This window comes from Gymnoscopelus microlampas (genome assembly GCF_963454915.1).
Source record: "Gymnoscopelus microlampas genome assembly, chromosome: 24".
Classification (NCBI taxonomy): Eukaryota; Metazoa; Chordata; class Actinopteri; order Myctophiformes; family Myctophidae; genus Gymnoscopelus; species Gymnoscopelus microlampas.
The window spans coordinates 13,786,944-13,800,522 of record NC_139961.1 but is presented as its reverse complement, the minus strand read 5'-3'; the positions used below and the strand labels follow the sequence as shown (position 1 = coordinate 13,800,522).

Here is a 13,579-nt window from a genome sequence, read left to right as displayed (position 1 = left end):
GCTCCCAAAATGTCTGCATGTCTCCTGCTGTATATTACAGTATGTATGGTACAGTATGCCGCCAAAATGTCTGTATGTTCCCCCATGTATGTATGTATGTATGTATGTATGTATGTATGTATGTATGTATGTATGTATGTATGCACTGTATGCACTGTATGTTAAGTAACTAAGTACATTTACTTAAGTGCTGTACTTAAGTACAATTTTGAGGTATTTTGACTCTACTTGAGTATTTCCAATTTCCAATACTTTTACTTCTACTCCACTACATCTCGGAGGCAAATATCGTACTTTTACTCCACTACAATTATTTGAAAACTTTAGTTACTAGTTACTTTTCAGATGTAAATTATGATATTATGAAACATACATTTACCACTTTAGCCCTATTTTATACATAGGCTATTTGAAAATAGCCGATCTACAAGCTCACAACGCGTCGCATCGCGACGCGTTGTGAGCTTGTAGATCTGCTATTTTCAAACATTTTAGTACTTTTACTTTTGGTACTTTAAGTACATTTTGATACTAATACTTTTGTACTTTTACTCAAGTAAGTTTTGGATTCTGGACTTTTACTTGTAATGGAGTATTTCTATATTGGAGTATTGGTACTTTTACTTAAGTAAAATATTTGAGTACTTTTTCCACCACTGTATGCATGCATGCATGCCCCCACAATGTCTCTATGCCCCCCCTAATGTTGCCCAAATATGCGGTACCACACTGCTCCAGACTGGCCTCCAAGCAACACAGCCGTTGCCCAGGGGAGCCATGGTGTTATTAGACTCCTTCATGTTGTATAACATCTCAGAAGTGAGCCCACTATGGTGCATATATATGGAGGCACACCGCTGTGCAGCTTAGTGAGTGCTTTATATACCTCCACGTCTCCTGGCAGCCGCGCTGTGAGCTTTGCAGCCCACCCAGTGTGTGTGTGTGTGTGTGTGTGTGTGTGTGTGTGTGTGTGTGTGTGTGGATGGGGGGGGGGGAGAGGCAACATAAAATGCTATTTAGTTTTGCCCTGCCCTCTTCATTAACTTAACTGCACTAGGGAAGGGTAGGGGGGGGGGGGTCGGGGGTCTCAGCAGTCAGCGGAGTTTGGACAAATTAAGCAACACAAACCACATTCCCCTCAGCCTACCAAACCAGCAGGGCCTTTGCTGCATTTACAGTTTTGTAGTACAGTGGTTTTGTAAACAGGGCGGTCCTTGAGGAGGGGGGGGGGGGGGTCCAGGGGGTCCCCTGATGTAGAGTCACACTCATTTTAACCCCTTTAGCCATTTATATGTTAAAAATAGCAGATATACAAGCTCATAAGTGTACCACTGTGAGCTTGTAAAATCGAATTATGTTTGAACATTTTTGGAACAATATTGAAAATGTTTGAATTATTTTCACATACATCTATTCTTCTGGGGGGTCCCTCCCTGGCACAAAACCTTTTCAGATGGGGGCTCTCCGCGACCAAATACATATATACATTCTGGGGGTTCTTGACATGCAAAATGTTTGAGACCCACTGTTGTAGTGCACCAGAAAGTGAAATGGGTTTCGACTGAGCCAGTCTCCCAGTGCAGACGGCACTTCTGTTATCTCGTCTTGAAGTAGATACGAACAGCAGTCTAGCACCATATCGCTAGAGAGCAGTGGTGGGAAAAAAACACTCAAATTGTTTTACTTAAGTAAAAGTATCAATACTGCAAATGTAGAAATACTCTGCTACAAGTAAAAGACCGGAATTAAACATTCACTTGAGTAAAAGTGCAAAGTATTGCTATCAAAATGTACTTAAATGTAGAAAGTACTCATCATGCTGAATGTCCTATTTCAAGTTTTTGATTGTGTCATTTTTTTTTTGAAAATAGCAGATCTACAACCTCACAATGCGTCGCATCGCGACGCATTGTGAGCTTGTAGATCTGCTATTTTCAAATGGACGAAATGCTATAGGGCTGAAGTGGTTAATGTATGTCTTGTAATAATAATCGAAATCTACAAATTAACTAGTAATAAAATAAAGTTTAAAATAATTGCAGTGGAATAAAAGTATAATATTTGCCTTAGTGGCAGCGGTGGCCTAGTGGTTAGAGGGGCGGCCTTGATACCGGAAGGTCCCTAGTTCGATTCCCCAATTCATCACATCGATCATGAATCACCGCTGAATAGCCCTTGAGCAAGGCTTCCATGCAGGGTCCGGCTGGAAACAAGTTTCGTACTTAGTCCGACACCCTGGGTAAACAATAAACTTTGCTTTTGCTTTGCTTTGCCTCTTGAGATGTAGTGGAGTAAAAGTAAAAGTGCTGAAAATTGGAAATACTCCAGTAAAGTAAACCTCAACCACAAAATTGTACTTAAGTACAGTACTTAAGTAAATGTACTTAGTTACTTTACACCGCTGATCGCTAGAGAGAAACAAGTCATTTGCTGCCCCGTGCTTTTAGCTTTCACAGCATTCAGCGAACGCCGTTATCTACAGCAACGTGCAGTAAGGCTCTCGTAATGTCAGATACAAAGCCATTACATATACCGTTCGCTGTCAGGGCAGAAACCTCTTACCTCCATATTTCAATCTTTTGATGTTTTCTCCGTGAAAGTAGAGAGTCACATCGTTATTCGCTGATTTGGGAAATGTTTGAAACTAAAAGTTGTTAAGTCCCTCTTTGGGTTTCATAAATATTGAGCCGATGACTAGTATTAACAATAACTTGTGACGACATTGGATCCTTTGGAACAACTTAAATTACTAGTTACTCTGCAGATATGAATGATTACATTATAAAACATACTTTAACCACTTTAGCCCTATTTTATACATAGGCTGTTTGAAAATAGCCGATCTACAAGCTCACAACACGTCGCATCGCGACCCGTTGTGAGCTTGTAGATCGGCTACTTTCAAACATTTTAGTACTTTTACTTTTGCTACTTTTAAGTACATTTTGATACCAATACTTTTGTGCTTTTACCCAAGTACATTTTCAATTGCGGACTTTTACTTGTAACAGAGTACTTCTACATTGCAGTGTTGATACTTTTACGATGTAAAAGTATGTTTTAAGTAAAACATTTGAGTACTTTTTCCACCACTGCTTTTTTTCCCCATTTCCTGAAAAGTAACACATTTATTTGGAGCATATGATACATTATATAAAACACAGTACAAGGCTGCTGCGCTTGTGTTATCAGTGAAGACATTATTATTATTATCTACCTTTTACAAGTACCGGTAGAGCTTCCATTCCAGCTAGTTGAAAACACAACCATCTGGCACCGTTGATCTATCTTTTAAACAGCTCAAGTGCGTTGTTTGAGCTAAGGAGTGCATATACTCGGAGGGAGCGCGAACCAAGCCGCTCCGACACAATGGCTTTCAGTCGCTCTCTGCACAAGGTTCCCAAGGAGCCTGCAGTGAAAGGGACCGGATTATATGAGAGAGAGAGAGGGTTTTGTCACATGTGAATGTGTATCCTCCTGCTGCCAGCTGCTGCTGTACAACGAAACAGCCAATGAATAATAATAAAAAATAAAACAAGGTTCTGGGATAAATGCAGATGACATGGAGTGAATTGATACGGACTGTGTGCGTGTGTGTGTGTGTGTGTGTGTGTGTGTGTGTGTGTGTGTGTGTGTGTGTGTGTGCACGCGTGCGTGTGTGTGCACGTGTGAACTTGCAATTTTTTGCAAAAAAAAAAAAGGAAGTCGAAACGTCGGTGCAAAACAATAAAACACGTGCAGACCAGTCGAGTGCTCCAGTATATTTTATTTGAGTAGTCTCTCTCCTGAAGTGCCCAGGTATTATTATTTTCTCTGATGCAAGTTGTCCCTGTTGAGCACTTCTACCTTCTACTAGCTGTAGCGCGCTTCTCTTTACCTACCTATCCTCCTATAATTTGACAAACCTCTGTAGTGCGTGGGTGCATGTTGTCGTGGTGGTGAGGCCAAAATAGGCTCTATGCACAGCAGCCATATTGGACAGAAATTGGGCCCCTTCCTTACTTCCTTCACAGGTGTTACCAATGACACTAATGAAGGCTCTGTTCCATTTAGTGTAGCACAGTGGTTCTCAAACTTTTTCATTTCAAGGACCCCCATAACTCTCAGAGTTACACCCTCTCAAGGAACCATGAGGGTCCCTGGACCACACTTTAAGACCCACTAGTATTTCTAGTGAGCCAACATGCACAATATCAGCACCCTGTTTGCTTTTTTGTGTTCGCTGGCTCCCGGGTTGCCAGATCATGTGCGCATATCCCCCCCACCGGTATGGTCTAGTATATACTAATACAAACATGTGTGTGTGTGTGTGTGTGTGTGTGTGTGTGTGTGTGTGCAGGCACTGGAGGTCCTGCTGCGTCACCCGGAGGACAACAGGAACCAGATCAGAGAGCTGTCTCAGACCCTGATGGACGGGGGGGTTCTGGACGAGTTGATCCAGCACAAACTGGACGCCTTCAACGCGCGCTGGGACGAGCTGTTTGGCAGGGTGAGTACTCTGCACACGTGCACGTACAAACGCGCGCACGCACACACACACACACACACACACACACACACACACACACACACACACACACACACACACACACACACACACACACCAGTGTTGATTTTGTCGAAAACTACATTAAATTTAGCTATGATGACTAAAACTATGACTAAATATGCTGACAATTTTGTCAGCATATATACCAGTGGAGAAGAGATCCAGTAGAACTAAGAAGACAAGTCATTTTATGCTTGGGTGTCGCTCTCTGAAAATAGCTGATCTACAAGCTCACAACGCGTCTGCGACGCGTTGTGAGCTTGTAGATCTGCTATTTTCAACACACAGCTTAAGTATAAATCAGGCATTGCTGTCCAGGCCTGCCAACATACATTTCAGTCGACTAAATCAACTGCAGATATAGTTGACTAAAACTAGAGTAAACTAAATGGAATTTTATTCAAAAGACTATGACTAAAGCTACATAAAAATGTGTTGTCAAAATGTACGCTGACACACACACACACACACACACACACACGCACACGCACACGCACACACACACACACACACACACACACACACACACACACACACACACACACACACCTCCTCTTCTCTTCTTCCTGTAATCATCTGCTCCAACAACGACAACAAAAGCTCTCAGTTGATCCCCTTTCACAGTGAGGGGTGCACACACACACACACACACACACACACACACACACACACACACACACACACACACACACACACACACACACACACACACACACACGTATGCAAAGACACATAACATACAGTACATGCATGCAATACACATACGGTAAGCTAAATATTTATCTAAATGGACCCTTACAGGTGTGTAACTCCGAGGGCCCTATCTTGCACACACCGCAATCCTTGAAATTGAAAAGTTTGAGAACCATTGCTCTAAGCTCAATGTGCGCTAAGCACAATAAAGAATCATTAAGCATTGTGACATTCACTAAAAGTGTTTACCAACGGGGTGGATTCCTCATTGACTGGGAAGATGTTAACCGATTAAGACCGGGAACGCATCTGTCATTTTAAGATTTATTTTGGCTATTAAAAAATAGCAAATATACAAGCTCATAGCGCGGCACCGAGTGCCGCGCTATGAGCTTGTAGATCTTGCTATTTTTGAAAAATTCGTGATTTTCTTTTTTGGCAAATCATTGAATATCTACAAAAAAAATGTAAAGCGAACATGTTTTACTCAAATCTTTGCCCTGGAGCTATATATTTTGAGATGGGGGTCCGCGAATACATATTTGGGGGTCCTTTGACATGAAAAAGTTTGAGAACCACAGATTATAGCAACATACGTAAAAAAAAAAAAAAAAACAATGTTGGTATTTGGAAGACATTTGTAGAATCCCCCAGAAGCAAAGATTTTAGTTACAAATGTTAACTTTAAAAAATAAATATAATCAAAGATTTGCAAAAAAAATCAGGATTTCTCTAAAAATAGCAGATCTACAAGCTCATTGCGCGGCACTTGGTGCCGCGCTATGAGCTTGTAGATCTGCTATTTTTGAATAGCCAAAGAAATCTAAAATGACACACAGATGCCTTCCCGGTCTTAAAGAGTTAAGATACCTCACAGGACAAAGAACCTTTTGTCACTTTCAAGGATGTTCTCTCAGCTCTCTGAGTCTATAAAGCAAGCCATTATTTCCCAAACTGGCATTGGTGGAAAGTAACCAAGTACCTTTACTCAAGTACTGTGCTTAAGTACAATTGTGAGGTATTTTTTTACTTTACTGGAGTATTTGCAATTTGTTTCAGTACTTTTACTTCTACTCCACTACATCTCAGAGGGAAACATTGTACTGTTACTCCACTACAACTATTAGAAAACTAGTTACTAGTTACTTTGTAGATTTTGATTATGATTACAAAACATACATTTTGAAAATTTGTGAAATGGGACATTCTGCATAATGAGTACTTTCTACTTTTGGTACTTTAAGTACATTTTGATACCAATAATTTTGTACTTTTACTCAAGTACATTTTGAATTACGGACTTTTACTTGTAACAGAGTATGTCTACATTGCAGTTTTGATACTTTTACTTAAAGGGACACTTCATACAAAAAAAACTTTGATGGATTCAATGGATTAGTCACCCCATGGAGACTTGAATTCATGGATATTTTTTTAGTTTTTTGTCTCATTCCTAAGACAATAATTTGATGACCGGCAGCGGTTCCGGTAGGAGACACAATGAGTCGTTGTGTCTCCTACCGGAACCGCTGCCTACCGGTCCGCTGTTCATCAAATTATTGTCTTAGGAATGAGACAAAACCCCAAAAATATCCATGAATTCAAGTCTCCATGGGGTGACTAATCCATTGAAACAAAGTTTTTTTTTTGGGTGAAGTGTCCCTTTAAGTAAAACAATTGAGTACTTTTTCCACCACTGCAAACTGGTGGGTTAAACTGCACAACCAATAATTCGTAGCTATGATTCCCTGTTTTTATACTACATAAAAAAGTTTAGTATTATATTTCTAAAAGTCTGTTGTCAAAATCAGTCATATTCATGCCTGAAAAAGGTCAGACGCTGCTTAGTACAGACTACATTACAGTAGAAAGAAAAGCTTCCACACATAGACAAGACAGATGGCATATAAAAAAGTTGTGTTAAAGTTAACGAACATCCATAAAATGTTTATTTTGCTCAGCATTATCGCTGTGAGGGCAATGCATATGTTTAAAAAAGTACCAAACTGTTCGCTAAGTACCTTTTTTATCTGCTGGAAGATAAGAATGCCTGAGCCTGTCTCTATAAGCGTGTGGGCGTGTGTGTGTGTGTGTGTGTGTGTGTGTGTGTGTGTGTGTGTGTGTGTGTGTGTGTGTGTGTGTGTGTGTGTGTGTGTGTGTGTGTGTGTGTGTGTGTGTGTGTGTGTGTGTGTGTGTGTGTGTGTGTGTGTCTAAAAGAAATAATTGGGGGGGTTCAGGGATAACTTTACTTTACTCTGCAAGGTATTACTCTCAATAATGGCCTAGTTATTTTTAACGATCTGTTTTACTGTGTGTGTGTGTGTGTGTGTGTGTGTGTGTGTGTGTGTGTGTGTGTGTGTGTGTGTGTGTGTGTGTGTGTGTGTGTGTGTGTGTGTGTGTGTGTGTGTGTGTGTGTGGGGTCTTAATTGTTAATCAATTAAGACCGGGAAGGCGGGAACGCATCTGTGCAACCACTTTAACCATTATTTTAAACGTTGGCTATTTTTGAAACATTGTGACAATTTGTGCAAATCTTTGAATATATATATATATATTTTAAACAAACATTAACTCAAATCTTTGCTTCTGGGGGGTCCCTGGAACAACATATTTTGAGATGGGGGATCCGCGGCCAAATACATATCACTTTGGGGGTCCTTGACATGGAAAAAGTTTGAGAACCACTGATATAGCAACATACGTTTTTTTCAAAAAAACTGTCAGGATTTAGAAGACATTTGTAGAATCCCCCAGAAGCAAAGATTTGAGTTAAAAATGTTCTTTAAAAAATATATGTATATTCAAAGATTTGCAAAAATGTTCACCATTTTTCAAAAATAGCAGATATACAAGCTCATAGCGCGGCACTCGGTGCCGCGCTATGAGCTTGTATATCTGATATTTTTGAATAGCCCAAACGTATCTAAAATGACACAGATGCTTCCCCGGTTTGAATGTGTTAAAAAAACATGTTCCGCACTTAACTCGTCATCCACTGTCGATGTGCATATGGTTAGTCCTTCTTCATATCGATGCTGTCGGGCAGCAACCTCTTATCTCTACTTTTTGTGTTTTTTCGTAAATGAACGCCCTTAAAGGAGACACACCATGAATTTAAAAAAAAAAAATGATATTTAATATCATATGGTGTATGTCCCTCAAACCATTTTCAAAAGGTTTGAGCCTAAATCAACACTCAGATATACTCATCCCAAGTCAATTCTCTCAGGCTTATAAAGCACTTTCAGCTGCAATACCAAAACATCCTGTTGGGCAGAGGGGTGCTACTGAGCAATTCTGTCTGTCAAAATACATGGGCAGAAAGTTTCGTGATGTAAGCAAACATTGCCATTCTGAGATGGCCTGTTCAGACACGCCCATTCTGAAAATCTCTGAAATGAGAATGAATGACTGAATGTTAAAAAAATATTTTTTTTGGGGTACAAGAAACACTGGGGAGCCCAAAAAATACAAAAAATACAAAAAAAGTGAAATTCATGGTGTGTCTCCTTTAAACCTCTGTTGCTATAATATCAGTGTTTCTCAAACGCCTGACGCCTCCCCCATCTCAAAATATTTTGTTCCAGGGACCCCCAGAAGCAAAGATTTGAGTAAAAAAATATACATTATATATATTCAAAGATTTGCACACATTTTCACGAAAAAAATGTATACAAAATTAAATAGCAGATCTACAAGCTCGTAGTGCGGCACTCACGCTTGTATATCTGCTATTTTTTGAATAGCCCAAAGAAATCAAACAAAATGACACAGATGCCTTCCCGGATTGAATGGATTAATGTACTGTGGCTTGATCACAAGTAGCTGTTCAGTTTAATCGCTTCGACCTTGATTCCGTTGAAGTTGAACAAAGAGGGTTTTTTGCTTTTTTTTTACTTTAGCGAACCGCCTCTGTTCCCAAAACAAACAAAAGGCAAGATGTTCTGATGTTCTTCTAGCTAGCAGGCGAGGTCTGATTTGATGGTGATGGTGATGGGAACAGGCCCTCGATGGGGGGGGGGGGGGGGGGGGGTTGTTCTTTTTGTTGATGGTGAGCAGTGGCATGTCTGTCTGCACCTGGAAGAGAGGAATGTTGAACTGAAAATGTTGGGTTCTGCTCGGAGCTGGAAAAAAAAGGCTTCTATTTCGTTAGCTGTCCGGCAGAAACCTCTTATCTCCATATTCATATTCATAATCTTTTTGTGTTTCTTTCGTAAATTAACGCCCCTCTTGATCACACTACAGTGTCACACAAAAGCATCAAAAGTAGCAGATCTGCAAGCTCGAAACGTGGCGCGAAACGTGGCGCGAAACGTGGCGCGAAACGTGGCGCGAAGCGACGCGTTTTGAGCTCATATATATGCGAAGCGACGCGTTTTGAGCTATATGTTGGCTATTCAAAAATAGCAGATCTACAAGCTCACAGCGCGTCACTTAGTTCCACGCTGCGAGATTGTAATTAATATGCTATTTTTAAAATGTATTTAACTTTATCTTCTGTTCTGGGGGTTCCTAGCACAAAACCTTTCCAGATGGAGTCCACATCATCATGACCTGAGTAGCATTATATTTAGATGTGTTGCCAGTCAGTCAGCAGAGCCAATCAAAGCTATGAAGATGAAGAATTAGAATTACTGTGAAGTGTCTGTTCTCATGCAGAACCCTTTCATTTGCTCATCATTCTGCAGAAAATGTGTTCTGATGAATTAATGATGCAATCATGCATCATTACGCACGCTGCTTATTTTAAGACAAAAGCTGTTGGGCTAAACTAAATGCTTATGTTACTCCTTCATGTTCAGTACTGTAGTTTTGGTTTTGGTTTTTGGTGTTTTTATTTTTTATTTTGCACAAAATCAGTTCCACCCTCTTTATATTCTCAGGAGGTAGAGTTTCGGTCTAGGAACCGCAAGGTTCACTTCTTGGCTTTCTGTGTCGAAGTGTCCTTGAGCAAGACACTGAACCCTTGACTGCTCCCGATGTGCACGTTGGTGCCTTGCATGGTTGCCTCCGCCATGAGTGTGTGAATGGGTGAATGTAATGCACATTGTAAGGCACTTTGGTTAATATGGCACTATAGAAATGTTACAGAAAGACATGTTTACCATGCAGACCTTAGATTTGTGCACGCCGGCTTTGTGCAACGTTTCTCGAGGGTTTCGTGTCTGTATTAAGAACTGTGAGAATTGGACCTCTTAAAGGGATAGTTCATCTTTTTTTTCTATCGATTACTCACCCCATGGAGATTTGAATTAATGGATTTTTTTTGCTTCTGTGACATTCCTAAGCCAATAATTTGATGACCAGCGGACCTGTCAGCAGCGGTTCTGGTAGGAGATACAAAGGAGACTCTTTGTGTCTCCTACCGGAACCGCTCAAATTATTAGGAATGCGACAAAACCCCCAAAATATCCATGAATTCAAGTCTCCATGGGTTGACTAATCGATAGGAAATACATCTTTTTGGGGGTGAACTATCCCTTTAAACCATTCAATCTGACACTCCTTTTATCCACTTTAACCATTATTTTATACTTTGACTATTCAAAAATAGCAGATATACAAGCTCCTAGCGCGTCACTTTGTACGCTCTATTGCGCGCTATTTTTGAAACATTTTGTTTAAATCTTTAAATATAAAAAGGAACATTTTTAACTTTTCTTCTGGAACACAATATTTTGAGATGGGGGTCCGCGGGCAAAATATATATAATTTTGGAGGTCCTTGACATGAGAAGTTTGAGCACCACTGATATACAGTAGCAAAGTACATTTCTCAGAAAACAGCAGATATACAAGCTCATAGCGCGGCACCGGGTGCCGCGCTATGAGCTTGTAGATCTGCTATTTTTTATTTTCCTCAGGTCTCAGTGGGTTCAGAAAGAGGGTCACCCTCAGTGGTAAAAAGTGGTTCACTTGTGTTGACAATTGGTTGGGCATGGCTCATTCACCGAAAATGTGTGAAAAAAAAAAAAACCTGTGGGCCAGAGAATTCAATTCATTCTTATTTCATGAAGCATCGCCTGGCTCTTTATCGAGAGTGACCAGCCGACCGTGACAGGACAAGGTTTCACAGCCACAGCCCTGGAACGGAGCGAGGCACACACTTCTTTTTAGAATTTACCTCCTAAATTAAATTCCTGGTTCTAAAACGTTTCCCCTGCTGCCGCGCTTTCCTGTCCCTCACATGAAAACATGTTTTAATCTCTTTAACCCCATGAAGACCTGAGGCCAACGGTGGAAAAAGTACTGAAATGTTTTACCTAAGTAAAAGTATCAAATACTGCAATGTAAAAGTCTGGAATTAAAAATGTACTTGAGTAAAAGTACAAAAGTATTGGTATCAAAATGTACTTAAAGTACCAAAAGTAAAAGTACTATAATGTTTGAAAATAGCAGATCTACAAGCTCACATATGCGTCGCGATGCGACGCGTTGTGAGCTTGTAGATCGGCTTTTTTCAAATAGCCTAGGTATAGTTTTCAAATAATTGTAGTGGAGTAAAAGTACAATATTTGCCTCTGAGATGTAGTGGAGTAGAAGTATAGACAATTGGAAATACTCCAGTACCTCAAAAGTAAAAGTACCTCAAAAGTATACTTAAGTACAGTACTTAAGTAAATGTACTTAGTAACTTTACACCACTGGCCGTTTTTACAATTACTTTTTTTTAAATGTTGTCTCCGCCAGAGACTATGTTTTGCACCCTGTCCGTCCTTCCGTCCGTCCGTCTTCGTCCTTCTCCTATAACCGCACCTCTCTGTGTAAAACTTTGTATGCAAAGCATCCATCACAGCATTCAGCATTCATCACATCTGCCTTTTATAACGCCACCAGCAGGCCGACTTATGTAAAACACATTTTAATATTACTCCTTCGGATTTTATCCAAATTCGGTACACGTGATCTCTATAGTCATGTGATCAAGACTGATCTGTTTGATTTTGCATATTCCATCCTGATTGGCTATAACATTGACATCTAAAGTTTGCAGGAGTGGCCCGTGTGCCGGTGAAACTTTGCACGCACATTCACACTACGTTGAGGAACAAAGAAATTCAACATTGCCCTATTATAGCGCCACCAGGAGGCCGACTTTTGCAAAACATTTTTTTAATATTACTCCATACAAATTTTGTCCAAACATCACGCAAATCCATAGCCTACACATGTGTTTAGTTCTAAAACCTTTTTAGTGCAAAGGACCCCCAAATTGCTTTTGTGCCTGGGACGCCCTGAAGAGAAGATAATTATGTGTAAAAAAATTACTCAAAGTGGGGTCTGGGGATCCCCAGGGGTCTTTGGGGGGTCCCCAGCAAAAGTAGTTCATATAACATCACAATCATTAAATGATTAAAATGTTTAACCACTTTATCCATTTATGTGTTGGGTATTCAAAAATAGATCTACAAGCTCGCAGTGTATCACTTTTGCAAGTTTTTCTTTCTATTTTTTATACATAAATCTCACTTCTGGGGGTCCCTGGCACAAAACCTTTTACAGATGGGGGTCCGCGGCCAAACGAGTTTGAGAACTATTACTGGCTTATGTGGTTAAACACCTTTTCCAGTAACTACAGTGGACGGCTGGCATGTCGAGCATTTTATATTTGCTGTGCGCACCCAGGCGTTACCAACTCACAGCAATTAAGCTAATGTCCATGATCTGTGGCTCTCGCTTACAATTTGAATAGTGCGGCACGTGTGCGCACGCGTGTGTGCGTGCATGCGCGTGCACGTGCCATGACTGATGAGTGAAACCTAGGTGTTTAACGAGCGCATTGCATTATTCGTGAGAGGTCCCGTTTGCAAGGGAAATGGACTAGTTTTCCATGGGTAAGGTCAATAAGTGTGTTCGTTTTAATGGCCTATTTAATCTCACTCCACAGTTTGAGGATGTGCCAAAAAGAAATACTACGTAACATTTTGTCTCTGTCGGGTTGGAAACCTCATTATGTCCACAACTTTTTTAACTTTTCAAAAAAAAAAGAAGGCAAAAGTAGCAGATCTGCAAGCTGGAAAAGCATCGCTTTGCGAGCGGAGCTTGCAGATCTGCTACCCTTGATACTTTTGGGGGTTTTGCTTCTGTGTGTGTGTGTGTGTGTGTGTGTGTGTGTGTGTGTGTGTGTGTGTGTGTGTGTGTGTGTGTGTGTGTGTGTGTGTGTGTGTGTGTGTGTGTGTGTGTGTGTGTGTGTGTGTGTGTGTGTGTGTGTGTGTGTGTGTGTGTGTGTACCTGTCATCATGCTAACCCTCACACACAGACACTGTGTGTGAGGGTTAGCATGATGACAGGTTCAGGGCTATACATAGCGTAATTATCCCCTGGATTAGCTCTTGTC

At 40.6% G+C, this 13,579-nt stretch overlaps 1 protein-coding gene across 6 annotated transcripts in view; it reads left to right on the top strand.

Annotated features, from left to right (window-relative positions):
• dmd (dystrophin) overlaps nt 1-13,579 on the top strand; it is a 555,891-nt gene that overhangs the window by 375,585 nt on the left and 166,727 nt on the right. For all 6 annotated transcript variants that reach the window (XM_084050679.1, XM_084050677.1, XM_084050678.1 and 3 more), the window contains one exon: nt 4,340-4,489. In XM_084050679.1, coding sequence (XP_083906805.1) covers nt 4,340-4,489 — 150 coding nt within the window. The remainder of the gene's footprint in view (nt 1-4,339; nt 4,490-13,579) is intronic.